The sequence below is a fragment of the Lynx canadensis genome, chromosome A2 (genome assembly GCF_007474595.2).
Source record: "Lynx canadensis isolate LIC74 chromosome A2, mLynCan4.pri.v2, whole genome shotgun sequence".
NCBI lineage: Eukaryota > Metazoa > Chordata > Mammalia > Carnivora > Felidae > Lynx > Lynx canadensis.
Window position 1 is genome coordinate 157363841 of NC_044304.2, and position 16546 is coordinate 157380386.

Here is a 16546-nt window from a genome sequence, read left to right on the forward strand (position 1 = left end):
GTATGTCTGCATGTTTATCTTCATTTCTTTAACAAACACTGTAATTGGGCTGAGTGCTCTCTGGTGTGTGTCTTCAAGTGTCTGCTAGGAGGGTGTCTTCCAATTAGTCTCTCGATCTCTGGTTCACCAGCTCTGTCCATCTCCCCACATCAAAAGCCAGGGTAAAATACTAGAATGTTATCAACTGCTGAAAATATTCAGCAACTGTTTATTGTCTATGCCACAGGGAACTTTCTAAATGCCTTAATATTTCATATGGAAGTCTCTATGATCTGGCCCTTGGCACCATTTGTCTCTGTCTCATCTGTCTGTCTGTCTCTCTCTCCATCCCTTTTCTACTCGTTCATTCTCTCATAATTTCCCCACTCACACAGCAAATAAGTCTAACTCAGTTGCTTCCCTGAAACTGCCAGGCTGTTTCATTCTCCTATGCCTTTGTTCGCTGATTCCCCTGCCTAAAATGTCTTGTTTTCTCACTTATTTATATTTCAAGCCTCAGTCCAATGATTGCCTCTTCTCTGATACATTTACCAAACATTTCTATATGTTTATTTCTTGTGTGTGTGTGTGTGTGTGTGTGTGTGTGTGTGTGTGAGACTGAATATGTATGCATGTCATATTATATTTTTTTAATTCGGGTTCATCTCTAATTGACTGTGCCTATAAGAAATTTCAGTACGATTAGAGAATATTTCCTAGAATAGACATTGAAATGTCCTAGAATAGACATATTTCATTGAAATATGAAAACATGGTGACGTGTTTCAAATCTGGTGTTGTCCTCTGTGTGTGAGTCAGCCTGGGGGATGAGGCCATGTCTTCACAGGCCTCGGCTTTCCTGTAATTCTGATCTCATCCCTCTCTGACTTGGAAATGTTTCTTTATGTGTCTAAGCCAGTGTCTTCTGGGAAGTTAGAATAGCAATACCTGCTTAGTATTGTTTCGTGGATTAAATTGGATGTTGTATGAAAAGCACTCAGTACTGAGCAAACTTCTCAGCACCTAGTGTGTGCTCAATAAATTATCGTCAGAGAATATCCTGGACTGATTGCTCAAGCTTCATATGAAAATGAATCAAAACACCACCCTACCAAATTCTTGCCCATCGCCGTTTCTTCAACGCTGAGGAAAATGCCTGTAAACATCCCAAGTTTTCCCCATCTTACTAAATGGTGTCCCTTCCCTGGAACAAGCCATATGTTGAGATTCCTCCTTGATTTCTCTCTTTCCCTTATCTTCCATACTCAACCCATCAATTACCATTAAAGATTTTTCTAAAACGCATCTGAAATCTACCCACCTCTCTGAAACCACTGTATTCAGGGCTACCACAACCTTCTCTGAACAGCCTGCAACCAAGCTCACCACCAGTCTCGCTTCCAGAGACTTGTGCCCTGACAGAGTTATCTTATGCACACACAGTACACAGCTGTGGCCCCACTCAGGCAGCGCTGTCCCTCCTCAGCAACTCAAAGGGCTGGGTCCCTGGAATCCTTCTCTGCCTGAGTCACCTCCTCAGAGGTCACAGAGAACATCCCCTGATCACATTCATATCATTTTGTATGTTTTCATCTTCATACAGAATATCTCAAGTTTTATTATGCATTTCTTTTGGTTTGCTTATTTTATATATATATATTTAAAATATTTTTTAATGTTTATTCATTTTTCTGAGAGAGAGACAGAGTGGGAGCAGGGGAGGGGCAGAGAGAGAGGGAGACAGAATCTGAAGCAGGCTCCAGGCTCTGAGCTGTCAGCCCGGAGTCCAATGTGGGGCTCAAACCCATGAACTGTGAGACCATGACCTGAGCTGAAGTCAGAGGCTTAACCAACTGAGCCACCCAGGCACTCCATGTTTGCTTATTTCAAAAACTCTCCTCCCGGAGATTCCAGCCCCGCCCAAGAGGACTTACAGCTCCCTGAGAGCAAAGCCTGTGCTTGCTCTCCACTCTGCTTCCTCACAACTGCTCCTCTCCTCCCTCCGGTTAGCCCAGGCCCCCCTTCCTAGTGCCCTAATAGGAGGCGAAAGTCCCTTCACATGTGTTGTCATTTACAGTTTATGTAATATTTCATTCACATCATTTCATTTGGGTTTTCATCCACAGTGACACAAGCTGAATGAATATTAGTGTTCACATTACAAAAGAGAACATTGGGTTTCAGGGAGGATAAGATGTCAAGGTCAAATAGCAAACCAGGCCAGACCTGGTACTTGACTGAGAGCCAGGTCTTTAACACCAAAAACATAACCACCTGATCTCAGCACTCACGTACCTCACGTGATCGTCATCAGCTGGTGACAGCTGCATTCCCTTCATGGTGGAGGGAAAGGATGAAATGGTATGTGAGGGGTAAGTGAGTTGTAAGAAAGAACGTCCAAAGTACTGTGTAGACGTGGGCCAGGAGCGCCACACATATCCTTTGGAATTGGCAGTGGTAACATGAAACTTGGAGACTGGATCCTGTTGAATGGCAAGGCAGTGTAGAATATTAGAGTGTAGGCTTTAGACGTAGACTTCAATGTGATTTCTGCCCTGTTACCAGTGGGAAGTTGGGAAGTTGCTTAATGTCTTTCCAAGACTCAGTTTCTTTGTCACTGAAATGGGTATAACAACGTGTAGAGGCTATGCGAGATTTAATTACATTAGTGCATGATGTACCCAGTGTATGGCTTAGCCTATACTGTATTATGAATAAATGATATGTTACTATTATTGCTCATCAGAGAAGGCAAAGGATGGATGATTCTATCTGGACTATGGACTCTGACCAAGTGATCTCCCTCCCTGACCCGCCTCCCCCCCCCCCCAGGAGAGCTAAGTCTTGTGTCTCTAATATGGAAGTGGAGAACCAGACTCAGGTCACCAAGTTCATTCTTGTGGGATTCCCTGGGAGCTGGGCCATGCGAGTAGCAGTGTTCCTGATGTTCCTCATCGCCTATGCTCTGACAGTGGCTGAAAATATGGTCATCATCTTGTTGGTGCAACAGAACCGGCCACTGCACAAGCCTATGTACTTCTTCCTGGCCAACCTGTCTTTCCTGGAGACCTGGTACATCTCCGTGACGGTACCTAAGTTGCTATTTAGTTTTTGGTCTGTGAGCAATAGTATCTCCTTCACTCACTGCATGATACAACTGTACTTCTTCATTGCGCTCATGTGCACAGAATGTGTGCTCCTTGCGGCCATGGCCTATGACCGTTATGTGGCCATCTGCCGTCCACTCCACTACCCCACGATTATGAGCCATAGGCTCTGCTTCCACTTGGCTCTTGGCTCCTGGGCCATTGGCTTTGGCATCTCCTTGGCTAAGATCTACTTCATCTCCCGCCTCAGTTTCTGTGGCCCCAATGTCATCAATCACTTCTTCTGTGACATCTCTCCAGTTCTTAACCTCTCCTGCACAGACATGTCTGTAGCTGAGCTGGTGGACTTTGTCCTGGCACTGGTCATCTTTCTCATCCCCCTCTCTATCACCGTCCTGTCCTATGGATGCATCCTGGTTACCGTTCTACGCATGCCCACCGGAAAGCAGAAAGCATTCTCTACCTGTGCCTCCCACCTCGTGGTGGTAACCATCTTTTATTCAGCCACTATTTTCATGTATGCCAGGCCCCGAGCCATCCATGCCTTCAACATGAACAAAGTAATTTCCATCTTCTATGCCATTGTCACCCCTGCTCTCAACCCTTTCATTTATTGCCTAAGGAACAGAGAGGTCAAAGAGGCTCTGAAGAAACTGGCCTATTGCCAAGCTATCCGGTTGGACTAGTCAGTTACAAATTATTAGAAAGAAATTATTTGGTTCAGCGCTCCATTCTTCTCCTTTAATGCCTGAACTGATACTAGTCATGTCATCATTCATCATGACATCACCACATCCCCATCAGCCCAGGCGCTTGGCTGTGTTGTGAGGTCTGCATCTGCACACGTGGTCTGTGGTCTAAGGTCGTACCCCTTGTATAGAGAATCCTTTTTGGCTAAGACCTAAAATGGGGTTTCTGAGACTGTCTAAATTCCCAACTGTGTTAAGTGGGTGAACAGGTTGGCAGCATAGGTGTTAGCTGTTTGGGGATCTAGCAAGCATGAAGGGTTGTGGGCCAACAGGTTTGGGATGGCTTCCCAACTGAGACAGAGGTAGCAATGTCCTCAACAATCTCATCCTGGATGTTGTTTGGGGAGTCAGTCTTGGTGGCAGAGACTAGAGACTGCTCCTTTAGTTTCCCCAACGCTTTTTGTAAGTAGCTGGTTCCCTGTATTTCATACATTTATGCTTCAAAAAGCTAGAGTGCTTTCTGTTATCTGCACACGAACTATACCTAATACAATTATCATTTGTCTTCCAACATAACTTATACTGTTGCTTGGTAATGAATGTCACATTTCCCTTCTAGATTTACAGTATGTCTGTGTTTATTTGTATCCTCTAGTAGATGAGCACAAAATAAGCGAGAAATAAATAAATATCATCAAATATACTATTTGTTGAAGGAAATGTTGCCCTCGTTAGTCATCTATTCTTCTCACCTCAATGTTCTCCTTCCTCTTCAATCTGCTTTCACTCCGCCTGGCCGTCATCCCTCAGCACACCATCTCAAATAGAGGCATCTAGCCCAAGTTTAGGATTTGGCAGATTTCCATTCTATGCCACAGTGATTCTCAGTTGTCCTACTTGTTTATCTGATACTCTTCCTAGTAATAGTAGGCTTTCTGATCAGACGTGCCACACACCCACAGAAGGGTATAGATGTGCCCATTCTTGGTTCACAGTTTTGTCGATGGCCAAAGGGGCCGGCCATACTTTGAGCTGTAGTCAATACAACATGCTAATGTCAGCAGGAATTTAAACATTCCATTAGAATAGTTAAAAATAGAATGACTTGTACCATTTGCAACATCCACCTAAAAACAAAATACTGTTTTCAAAGGTCTTTTCTCTCTCTCTCTCTTTTTTTTCTGAAGTAAGAGGCATTAGGTAGGATTCTTAGCTACATTTTATAAACTTATAGGACAGAAGCTTAGGAAGTTAATAACATACAATCACAGACAGTGAGGAGCAGAGGTCAAAAGCCCAGACCTCCCAACTGAGACCTGGGTCTGTTCTTAGCTCATAGGATCTCTCTAGAGAGAAAACATGCTTCTTCAGCAGATGGAGTGTGGAAACTAAGTGTGTAGGGGTATAATTAGCATCATCAATTGATATACCTGGAGAAACAACAAAATAACAATGGACAAATGTGGAATATATTCCTCAGGAGAGCAAAGAAACCAAGAAGTAATGCAAGCCTGCCTTACTGTAGAGAATAAATATACAAAAGGAATGACTCTCATAATGGAAATGATTTACTCTATTCTCCTGGAACATATTTTGGTTTCTTGATGCAATACAGAAGGGGTTATAAATATATTTCCTTTTAAAACAAAACATAAAGAAAAGTGACTATTTTCTGAGATAATTCAAATAAACCAATCATAATGGCACAGTCTTATCAGGCTATGAAATGCGTGTATTGAAAAAAAACAGAAGTAGTGAATGCAGGATAAAATCAGCCAACGGGCTGCTGACAAATTATTTGTTTTTATCATGTGACCTGGGACAAACCACCTAAACTCTCTGAAACCCTGATTCTTCATGTGTAAACAAATAATAATGCCTGCTTTGCCTCCCTTCTGGAATGGTTATGAAGATAAACTGACATGATTCAAAAGACTTTGATTGTTCAAGATCTAGGCCAGTGTAAGATCTAAGCAGGCCAAAACTTGGTTACAGTTTATGTGGGGGAACTAGCTGGGAAGTCTTTGTAGACCTCCCAAACCATCCTGTACGGACTGAGCTGCACATACCGCAATCTGGGAGACTCCAGGTATAAAGGCTGTTTGTTTCTTTATTGTTTCTCATAAGTGTCTGAGTGAGAGAGGGTGTGGAAGTAGGATTTCTTCACAAATTCTATTAAATTGTGTTTCAAAGAGCAGATGGGAATCCGTAACATCGCCGTGACCTCTTTGCGAGGTCAACACATGAGCTAAGCAAAGTGGGGGGTGCAGATCAGATCAATGTAGGATCAGCCTCAACAGAGGGAAGATCATATACATAGAGCAGTGTTACAGATAAATGCACACAGAGGAGCATCATTTGTGAAGGGAGCCACATAAAGCAAGGTAGACATTTCAAGCAAGCCTGCTTGAGGACAGGCAACCAGCATGTGGACTCTGGTAGTCAGTTTTAACAGTTTACCTAGAGACCAAGCCTCAGGATTCAGTTATGACCATGCAAACCCATCATGGAGTCCATCAAACCAATAAAAAATGTATCTTTGAAACAAAATATAAAAACTTGTGACCCTCATAGATAGGAACAGATGGCAGACAATACATTTGTACATACGAAAGGCATATGTAATATACATAATGTTGCAGGTTGGAAGGCGGCTCCCAGAAAGATTTGTCCCATCCTCGATCCGGATCTTGTGATTATAAACTGACTCAGAAAAAGGGCCTTAATAATATAATAAGTTAAGGATTTCCAATTGAAATCTTGGATTATCCCTATGGGCCCTACATCCAATGACAAGTTTGTTATAAGACAGAGAAGGGGCAAAGGCAGAGGAGAAGGCCGTGTGAACATGGAGGTAGCTTGGGTGGAAGCTTCCACAAACCAAGGGACTCTTGCAACCACCAGAAACTGGCACATAAGGACAGACAGAGTCTCTTGGGCTTTTGAAGGAAGCGCAGGTCTGCTGACCCCTGGGTCTTGGACTTGTGGCCTCCAGCATTGTAAGAAAGTACATTTGTTGTTTTAAGGTACCAGGTTTGCTCTAATTTGTTATGGGGGCCCTAGGAAACCAATATTTATACCAATTCAGCTGGAATAAGCACCATGGTGGAGGGAAACATGGGAAGTGTAGTAGTAAGTGTTGGTGGAGATTTGAAATGTTAAATAGGATGGTTACCAAAACCGTCACTGAGAAAGTGAAGTTGGAGCAAATATGCAAAGAAGTTAGGGAGCAAGACATATGGCTACTTGGGCAAAAAACATTCCAGACATAAGACACTGTTACCAGGAGCAGGGAGCAGTTTGAACTTGGTTGCTCGAAACCACAAATGCCCCATGTGCTACTCCATTTTGGTTGCCTAGAACCCTCATATACCTCATTCCGCAAGATATACTTTATAATATGTTTGTGCTTAACAATAAATCCTCCCCCATTATCCGCCCCCCCCCACCAATTCTCAGTGGATAACTCATCCAGTTGAAGGTCTAGGATGATGAGGTAAGAAGCAGTCCTCTCTGTATGTGCACACACAGCTTTTGTTGTTGTTGTTGTTGTTGTTTTAAAGCTATTTCAGATCAGGGGTGCCTGGGTAGTTCAGTCGGTGAAGCGTCTGACTCTTGGTTTCAGCTCATGTCATGATGTCACGGTTTTTGAGTTTGAGCGCTGCATGGGGCTCTGTACTGGCAACGTGGAGCCTGCTTGGAATTTTCTCTCTCCTTCTCTCTCTGCCCTTCCCCTGCTCGTTCTCTCTCTCTCCCTTAAAAGAAATAAACTAAAAAAAATTGTTTGTTAATTAAAAACGATCTCAGATTAGAAAACAGCAAAATGACAATTTCTTGATTTTTTTTTTTTTTGATATTATGCAGACCCTTTTCTAATAAGCCTGCTTGATCCTAATGTAACATTCTTGGAGAATGTTGCCACATGTTTGACAGCTAACAATTTACAGCAGACAAAGCTTCGGAGTGTAGAGCTCCATAGGGTTAGAGGTCAACTTGCAGACACTGGTGGGATGTTATGATTTTGCAGCCTCCTTAGGGAAGTTAAACCAAAGCTGATGTGTAAAAAGTTCACCAGGCCTCGTTCTATCTAACTTAATAATTACGTAGCTACTCTTTTACTGATAGTGTATGCATTTCTGTTCTGCAGTGCCTTTGGAATAACCTCATTTGTCCCCTGTCTGCTGTTTCTCTTGCTAGCAGGTTAAGTTAATACTGGCACAGGTCTGCTATTTGTCAGAGACTAGATTTGGGGCAGTGGGCCAGGCAGGGTAAATGGCGGATGAGCAGTGTGGTGATGGTGTGTGAGTGGGGAATAGTTTGGAGTCAGCCATCTTGGAAGGTCTAGACAGAGGAGGTGTTCTGCACAAAGCCCGGACCTGGAGAGGGAGCCAGTCGTGACAAGTAGAGCATCGTGACTGAAAAGTGCAGACTCTGGGACCAAGTGACCTGTCTCGAAGCTGGTTCCTGTTGTATAAACTTGGGCAAAATGATTGTACCTATTTCATCGTCTCGTTTAGAAGATTGAATAAATCAATATGGGGAAAGTCCTCAGATTAGTTCTTGGCACAAAGTAACTTCTCGATAAAGCACTTAGTTTACTTTGACTTAGGGCAAAAGTTTTATAGGCAGAAGGAATATTGAGTGCAGAGGCTTGTAGTGAGAGCCAGAGTAGCTGGAAAAAGAGTAAACTTCTTTTTTATTTAAAAAAAAATTTTTTTTTCAACGTTTATTTATTTTTTTTTGAGACAGAGAGAGACAGAGCATGAACGGGGGAGGGGCAGAGAGAGAGGGAGACACAGAATCGGAAACAGGCTCCAGGCTCTGAGCCGTCAGCCCAGAGCCTGACGCAGGGCTCGAACTCACGGACCGCGAGATCGTGACCTGGCTGAAGTCGGACACTTAACCGACTGCGCCACCCAGGCGCCCCTAAACTTCTTTTTTAAAGAAGGCCAAATAAAGCCGGCATAAAGTCAGACCTGTGAACTAATCATTCCAATGTAGACATTTATGCCTTTGTGTGGAAATAATTAATGGGATGTTTAGTGCAACGCTGTTTATAACAGAAGAATTGGAAAAAGAAAACCCCAGAATGTTTAAAAAAATAGTTAGATGGAGTAAAATATGGCTTATCCTTATGATGGAAAATGTTGTACCTAAAAAAAAATGGCAAGGAAAATTGGCTCATGATATATTGTCAAGCAAAAAAAAATAGTTTACAAATAACTAATTACAAAAATGATGTGCATGAGGATCCTATAGAAATACATGCATAGGGGCGCCTGGGTGGCGCAGTCGTTAAGCGTCCGACTTCAGCCAGGTCACGATCTCGCGGTCCGTGAGTTCGAGCCCCGCGTCAGGCTCTGGGCTGATGGCTCGGAGCCTGGAGCCTGTTTCCGATTCTGTGTCTCCCTCTCTCTCTGCCCCTCCCCCGTTCATGCTCTGTCTCTCTCTGTCCCAAAAATAAAATAAACGTTGAAAAAAAAATTAAAAAAAAAATACATGCATATATGGCATATGCGTACTTCCATGCAAAGACAGAAAAGGAGGCAGAATTAATAAGCTTTAGGATGCAGAGGAGAAAGTAGATAGGTCAAATATTAATCAAATGGGGGCACCTGGGTGGCTCAGTTGGTTGATTGTCCGACTCTTGATTTTGGCTCAGATCATGATCTCAGGGTCGTGGGATGGAGCCCCGTGTCTGGCTCTGCACTGAGTGTGGAGCCTGCTTAAGATGCTCTCTCTCTCTCTCTCTCTCTCTCTCTCTCTCTCTCCCTCTCCCTCTCCCTCTCCCTCTCCCTCTCCCTCTCCCCCTCCCTTCCTCTGCTCCTCCTCTGCTCATGCTCTCTCTCTCTCTCACTCAAAAACAGAAATCACACATTAAAAACAAATTAGAAGATTAAATAAATCAATAGGTTTAAGAGCCCAGCAGTATTTGAGAGAACTGAGGAGGCTGTTACGTCTTGAACGTGCTGCTTCTCACGTGATGCACTCATCTTATATCAAGATCAATGAGTAGTAAATGTATACAGAATGATTGTGCTTCTTTACTTTTGTTCACTGCCAGATTCTTCTGAGGTCCAGAAGCATCTATGGACTGGGCCAGTTACGGACTGGACTAGTTATGACCCTAAGTCTGTACAGAGGGAAACGTTACACCAAAGCATGAAATTTAGGTTACGTAAGACTTCGGCTATATGACCGTGTGCACACAAATGTTGTCTCTGGTTTATCTGATGTTAAAAATGTTGAAGCCTCAAACAGCGGTGCAAATCTTCTAGACCAGAGCAACTTCATCCACCTCACCTTTTGCTAGGAATGTTGTCATGGTAACGGTGGGGCTCACAATCAAGAGCAGCTAAAGCAGCTATTAAAACTCTACATAAAACGTATTTAACGTGGGGAACGTTTCCCTTTTGATTCATGGTTAGCCCAAGACATGGAAAGATTCCACGTCTACTGAGACCGTGTGGTCAATAATAATCTAAAGGAAAAAATCTGGAGGTACAGACACAGAATTTAAGAAGTGTTTGTCTAGGAGGGATTCCACGTTTTTGTCTTTTGTCCTCATCACCTGGTCCTCCTCTCCTTTTCCACTTAACTCATATCTTCTACTTTTTTTTTGCCTGCGTAAAAATGCTGCATTGCTTGTTTCTAGGATAGAATAATCCCCCTGAATTAAAATGCTGCTGTGCTTCTGTCATACTCCTCTTTTTTAAAAAAAAAAGTTTATTTATTTTTGAGAGAGAGAGAAAGAGAGATAGAGCACACACAAGCAGGGGAGGGGCACAGACGGAGGGAGACAGAATCCAAAGCAGGTTCTGGGCTCTGAGCTGTCAGCAGATACCCTGACGTGGGGCTCGAACCCACTAACAGTGAGATCATGACCTGAGCTAAAGTCAGATGCTTAACTAACTGAGCCACCCAGCCCCCCCGTCATACTCCTTTTAAAAACACTTCAGTGTTTCCAGCCGCTGTCTGCAAGAACGTGGTCCTTAGCTCGGTCAGAGACTCTCCGCGATGTGCTCCTGCCTCTGCTTCCTGCCTCAGCACCTGCTTCTCCAGCGTTTTTGCCGGGCATGCCCACCTGGCACTTCACATTCTCCAACTTGTAGTTTCTACAATACAAATGCTGTTTGAGCCACCTGACCTTTACTCTGGCAATGTCCTGGGCTTACAGCATCTTCTTTCTCCAGCTTTATATGATGAGTGTTGTTGTTGTTTCTTCTCCCTTTCTTCTAATTCAGCTAAGGCATCATCTCCTTCAGGGAGATTACTACCTAGTAGCTCCCTTTCCTGCCTGAGTCACAACCATTTGCACCATATTCTCTTCTCTGAGCTCAGAGGAGCAGGAATCATGTCTTACTCGCCTCTGTGTCCCCAGCATCTACCACTGCACCTGGGATGTGGACGTTTGATCCACATCGTTCATCTCAGCTGAACTGAAGTAAGGGAGAGTCTGTGCTTCCGAGAAAAATGAACTAAGAAGTTTCCTGGGACCATGCATGCTTTTCCTCCCCAACGATTCCCAAGGTCTTTAAAAGGTTCCTCAGGAATCCCAAAGATCTATACATTTTGTACTTGTTACTAGCAGTCTCAACAGGGACCGAGCCATGGGTTGCTTGCATTAGACGGTGCTCCAATCATAACACTTATTCACCAGATCTCGGAGCTTTTTTTAATCCTCAGTAAACGCGTTGCATGCTACGAGAACAGAAATTGGGAAGGGCTGCTGTTGCTGACCAGAAACACTGGGTTTACGGAGAGAGAAACTATAGCGTCTGCTTTTAAAATTCAAGAGGTTCACATTAATCCGCTTCAAATTCCTTTGTAACCCACATAAGCAAAACAGACTCCAGTTTTCTCCAGTTGTTATCCAGTTATTATCCTTGTTCTAATTTGTCTTGCCCTCCATTTCACTCCATCTTTCGCTACCTTCCCTGCCTGATGTGCTTGGTCCCTGTTGCCTCCATTGACCTTTAAGCTGTCTCAAGCCCTCACGTGAAAATGCCAGCATATTCCTTCACCCTATCCCCATCCTCCTATTCTCATCAAGCAGTACCCCCCACCACCCAAGATGTATTTAAAAAAAATCACTTTATTGAAGAATAATTGACGTCTAAAGAGCTGTATGTGATTAATGTATACAACTCAATGAGCTTGGGGATAAGGGTACATGTGAAAGTATATCACCACGGTCAAGGTCATAGACATGGCCATCACCTCCCAAAGCTTCCTCCCACATCCCTTATTATTGCTATTACTATGAATTATTGTTATTTTTTGTGGTAAGAGTGTTGATCATAAGATCTGTCCTCTCAAAAACTAAGTATACAATGCGGTATTGTTAGCTATGGGCACCCTTTGACTGTCAACTCCCCATTTTCCCCTTCTCCTGGCCCCTGTCGATCGCTATCTACTCTCTGCTTCTATGAGTTTGTCTATTTTAGATTTCACATACAGGTGAGATAATGCAGTCTTTCTGTGCGCAGACATAACTTGAAAACACAGTGCTGATCACGAAACTGTGGAAAAGTCCTCAATTTTGTTTCATTATCTGCTGAATGAAGTCCAAAGACCTTAGTTTGAAATTCGATACCTCCACTCTCTGCTTCAACATGCTTTTTATTTTATGATACAACAAATTGAACCCATAACCCAAAATTAATCTAAGATACCCCAATTCCCTTGAAGACCACTGCCAATTTTTTTTAGCTGGAAATTGCATCTGCACCCTCTGAATGTTCTCATTTTTTACTTGTATTATGGTTTTTACATTTTTTTTATGTCTTATTATCCTTTTAAAAGCATCCACATATGGTTTGTCTTTGTGTGGTCTCAACGCTCACACAGTGCTCAGTAAATATTTGCTTAATAAGGTATTTGGGGTTGATTCCATAAACATTACTCCAAATGTGTCCTCCGGGCTATGCATTAAGCCATTTATTATTAAATATCTGTCCAGTTTTAAAAGTGGGAAGGGCGCCTGGGTGGCTGGCTTATTTGGTTAAGCGACTGACTCTTGCTTTCAGCTCAGGTTGTGATCGCATGGTTCTTGAGATCGAGCCCTGTGTTGGGCTCTGAGCTGATAGCCCAGAGCCTGCTTGGGATTATCTCTCTTCTTCTCTCTCTGCCCTTCTCCCCCAAGTACACATGCATGCTCCCTCTCTTTCAAAATAAAATTAATAAACTTTTTTTTAAAGTGGAAAAAAGATCTATGATTTACTATAATTTCTTTCACAAATTATAACTGCTGTGCCTAATAGGCTACCTGTTCTGATTATTCATTTCTCTAACTCGCTTTTCAAAATGGTCAGTTTTTTCAAGAAACGTTTATTTGGTGTTGGTACCATCTAGTGGGATATATGAGTAATGCTCAACAACCATATTGGCTTTGGAGAGCTAGTACTGAGACTGGCTTGAAGATCATTGGGTCTAGCACTCTTCATTATACAAATAATAAACAGATTTTCAAAATTTAAGCAGTTTCTCACAGCCTCCTTAAGGCTGAGCATCTCTTACACGAAATGAACTTACCTGGGATGCTACGAATCATAAAACATGCTTCCTACCTCATGTAATTAACCACCAACACAGGGACATAAGACATGAATATGTAAAAGGTGACAATAAAAATATTTAAGTTATTCAGTAGGAGTGAAAACTGCTTGGTAAAATATACAGACGAAAATCTCTATAACCATTAGAAGAATAAGAAAAATGTGCTAAGAGCACAGTGAATTAAAAAATAAGGTTTCTAGAAGAGCTGAATCCGGAAAGCTGTGTAAGCAAAGATTTGCACAGCCGGGGAGCAAGGAAGGAGCATTTCGTGCAATGAAAAGTATAGGACAAAGACCTACTTAGGGGACACTGAACATAAGAATAAGATGATGCTCTGAGCATTAAGTTAAAGCAGAGCATTAACTTCTTTAAGTGCATGGAGGCTGATGCAAATAAAATAGAGGTGCTTTAGGTCATTTTGGTGTGAGAAGGTAAACAAAAAATCAGTAACTTGAATCACTAAATTGAGTCAATCTTGTGAATGCACTCAAAGGCAACATCTTGGAGTTTGGAATTTAACTTCTTTTAAATAACAGTGATTAGATTCAAAAGTTACCTGTAAGGAATAAATTAAAAAGACAAATATCCTAATGTTATATGAAGAGCACTTGTAGCTTATAATATGATTCACTACAGGATAATACATTGATTCAAAGGTGTTGCCTTTCAAATAACCTAAAAGGAGGCAACCAGGTTGTGTTTTAGCAAATTTGTTAGATGATCCACAAAGTGACCCTGATGACAGATGCTGATGTTAAAGACACAGGTGCAGAGTTGGAATAAAATTGGGCATGAATATATGGCAACGTGGATGGACCCAGAGGGTATCATGCTAAGTGAAATGCGCCAGACTGAGAAAGCCAACTAGCATAAGACTTCACTCATGTGTAGAATGTAAAAACAATAAATAAACAAAAAAAAAAAAGCAGAATTAGACCTATAGACAGAAAACAAACTGATGGTTTTGTCAGAGGCCGAGGAGGTGGGGGATGGGCACAATGGGAGAAGGGGAGTGGAAGGTACAGGTTCCGGTTATGGAATGACTGAGCCATGGGAATAAAAGGCACAGCATAGGGAATGTAGTCAATGGCACTGTGATGGTGTTGCATGGTGACAGATGGTGGCTACAGTTGCAGTGAGTGTAGCACAACGTATAAACTTGGCTCACTATGTTGTACATCTGAAACTAATGTAACATTGTGTGTTAACTATACTCAAAAAAAATGCATGAAATTGAGTTGAAGAAATATTGTATCTAAAACATTCCATACTACTGAATATTATTTATGACTCAAGTAAATATAATTAAATGAATCAATTAAATAGAAGCTTTAAAAGAGAGGAAAAGATAACTAAGCTAGGTTTGCCTTCTTTTTGCATTATTGGGATTGCTTTTTATTTTGTCTTGATTTCCTATGTGTTCTGTATTCCTCACATTTCTACAACATATGTTCCTTTTATCATCAGAAAAACACATGATTTCAAAACCGAACATAGCGAAAGGCTCTCTGCGTTTCGTCTTTTAAAAAAATGTATGCATTTACCCTGGCTTAAAATCGAGGAGTATACGGTAAAAAATATCTCCTTTGCTTCCCTGTGTCTTGGGAGTGGATTTGGCTTTCTGGGAGATAGAATGGTACAGAGTGAAAGACATAAATCCAATTTTATTATCGCTCTCATACATTTAGTGGTTTCAGTCCATTTGTTGTGTAATCCATTTTTGCGTCACTGATTTGAGATACCATTTTCATCAGAAACACATTCCAATATCTATTTGTTTACAGTCCTTTTATTCTGATCCATTCGCGTGTCTCTCTACCCATGTGCCGGTAACATGTGGTTTAATTACTCTAACTTGGTGAAGTTTGAAAATACAAAAATGTCAGTCATCCTCATAATTTTTCTCTTTGTATCATTTTATTTTATTTCACTATGATAAGTGTGCTCTTTAATTCCCCCATCTGCCCACAACCCCCTTTGATAACCATGTTTGTTTTCTCTAGTTAAGGGGTGCCTGGGTGGCTCAGTCGGTTGAGCGTCCAACTTCGGCCCAGGTCATGATCTCGCGGTCCGTGGGTTCGAGCCCCGCATCGGGCTCTGTGCTGACAGCTCAGAGCCTGGAGCCTGTTTCAGATTCTGTGTCTCCCTCTCTCTCTGACCCTCCCCCGTTCATGCTCTGTCTCTCTCTGTGTCAAAAATAAGTAAACGTTAAAAAAAAAATAGAGATCATTAAATCCTTGATAAGTTACTAATGCATTTCAGTAAATTTTTTATATTTTAAGTTGTGTTTTATTTCAATGTATTTTCATTTACAGTGCTGGTCTTCAATTCTTTTTTGATCTTATACCATATTGGTTAAAGAAATTTTTTTAATAAAAAATTACAAATAATTATGATAATAAAATATTATTAATAAGATATGATATTAAAGAATATGATAAATATGAAACAGTATTTAAAAATAATGATGCTATTAATAATGGCTTTCTACTATCATTTGTTAATATCTCAAGGCACTGTACAAATGATTCTCAACTTTGATTATATATTAGACTGTCTTATGATGGTTTTTAAGAAAACATGATGCGGGGCGCCTGGGTGGCTGAGTCGGTTGAGTGGCCGACTTTGACTCAGGTCATGATCTCACGGTCCGTGAGTTCAAGCCCCGCATCGGGTTCTGTGCTGACAGCTCAGAGCCCAGAGCCTGTTTCGGATTCTGCGTCTCCCTCTCTCTCTGCCCCTCCCCTGTTCATGCTCTGTCTCTCTCTGTCTCAAAAATAAATAAACGTTAAAAAAAATTAAAAAAAAAAAGTCTGTGTCTTGGTTTCCCTCTCTCTCTTTCTCTTTTTTCCCTTTGCTCATTTGTTTTGTTTCTTAAATTCTACATATAAGTGAAATCATATGGTGTTTGTCTTTTTCTGACTTACTTATTTCACATAGCTTAATACAGTCTGGCTCCTGCCATGTCGCAAATGGCAAGATTTCATTCTTTTCTATGGCTGAGTAATATTTCAGTGTGTGTATGTGTGTGCGTGTGTGTGTGTGTGTGTGTGTGCATATGTATGTGTGTGTGTGTGTGTGTATACCACTTCTCTTTTAAAAAAATTTAATATTTATTTTTTTTAATTTTTTTTCAACGTTTATTTATTTTGGGGACAGAGAGAGACAGAGCATGAACGGGCGAGGGGCAGAGAGAGAGGGAGACACAGAATC

At 41.7% G+C, this 16546-nt stretch overlaps 1 protein-coding gene across 1 annotated transcript; it reads left to right on the forward strand.

The window, feature by feature from the left end:
* Window positions 1-2836: 2836 nt before the first annotated feature.
* LOC115500979 (olfactory receptor 6B1) lies at window positions 2837-3772 on the forward strand. The gene has a single exon (XM_030295779.1). It carries the CDS (start codon window positions 2837-2839, stop codon window positions 3770-3772), a length of 936 nt encoding a protein of 311 aa, XP_030151639.1.
* The last annotated feature ends 12774 nt before the right edge of the window (window positions 3773-16546 follow it).

Bases quoted from the DNA above. Each gene is read 5' to 3' on its own strand.
- LOC115500979 (XM_030295779.1), top strand. From the start codon at position 2,837: ATGGAAGTGGAGAACCAGACTCAGGTCACCAAGTTCATTCTTGTGGGA.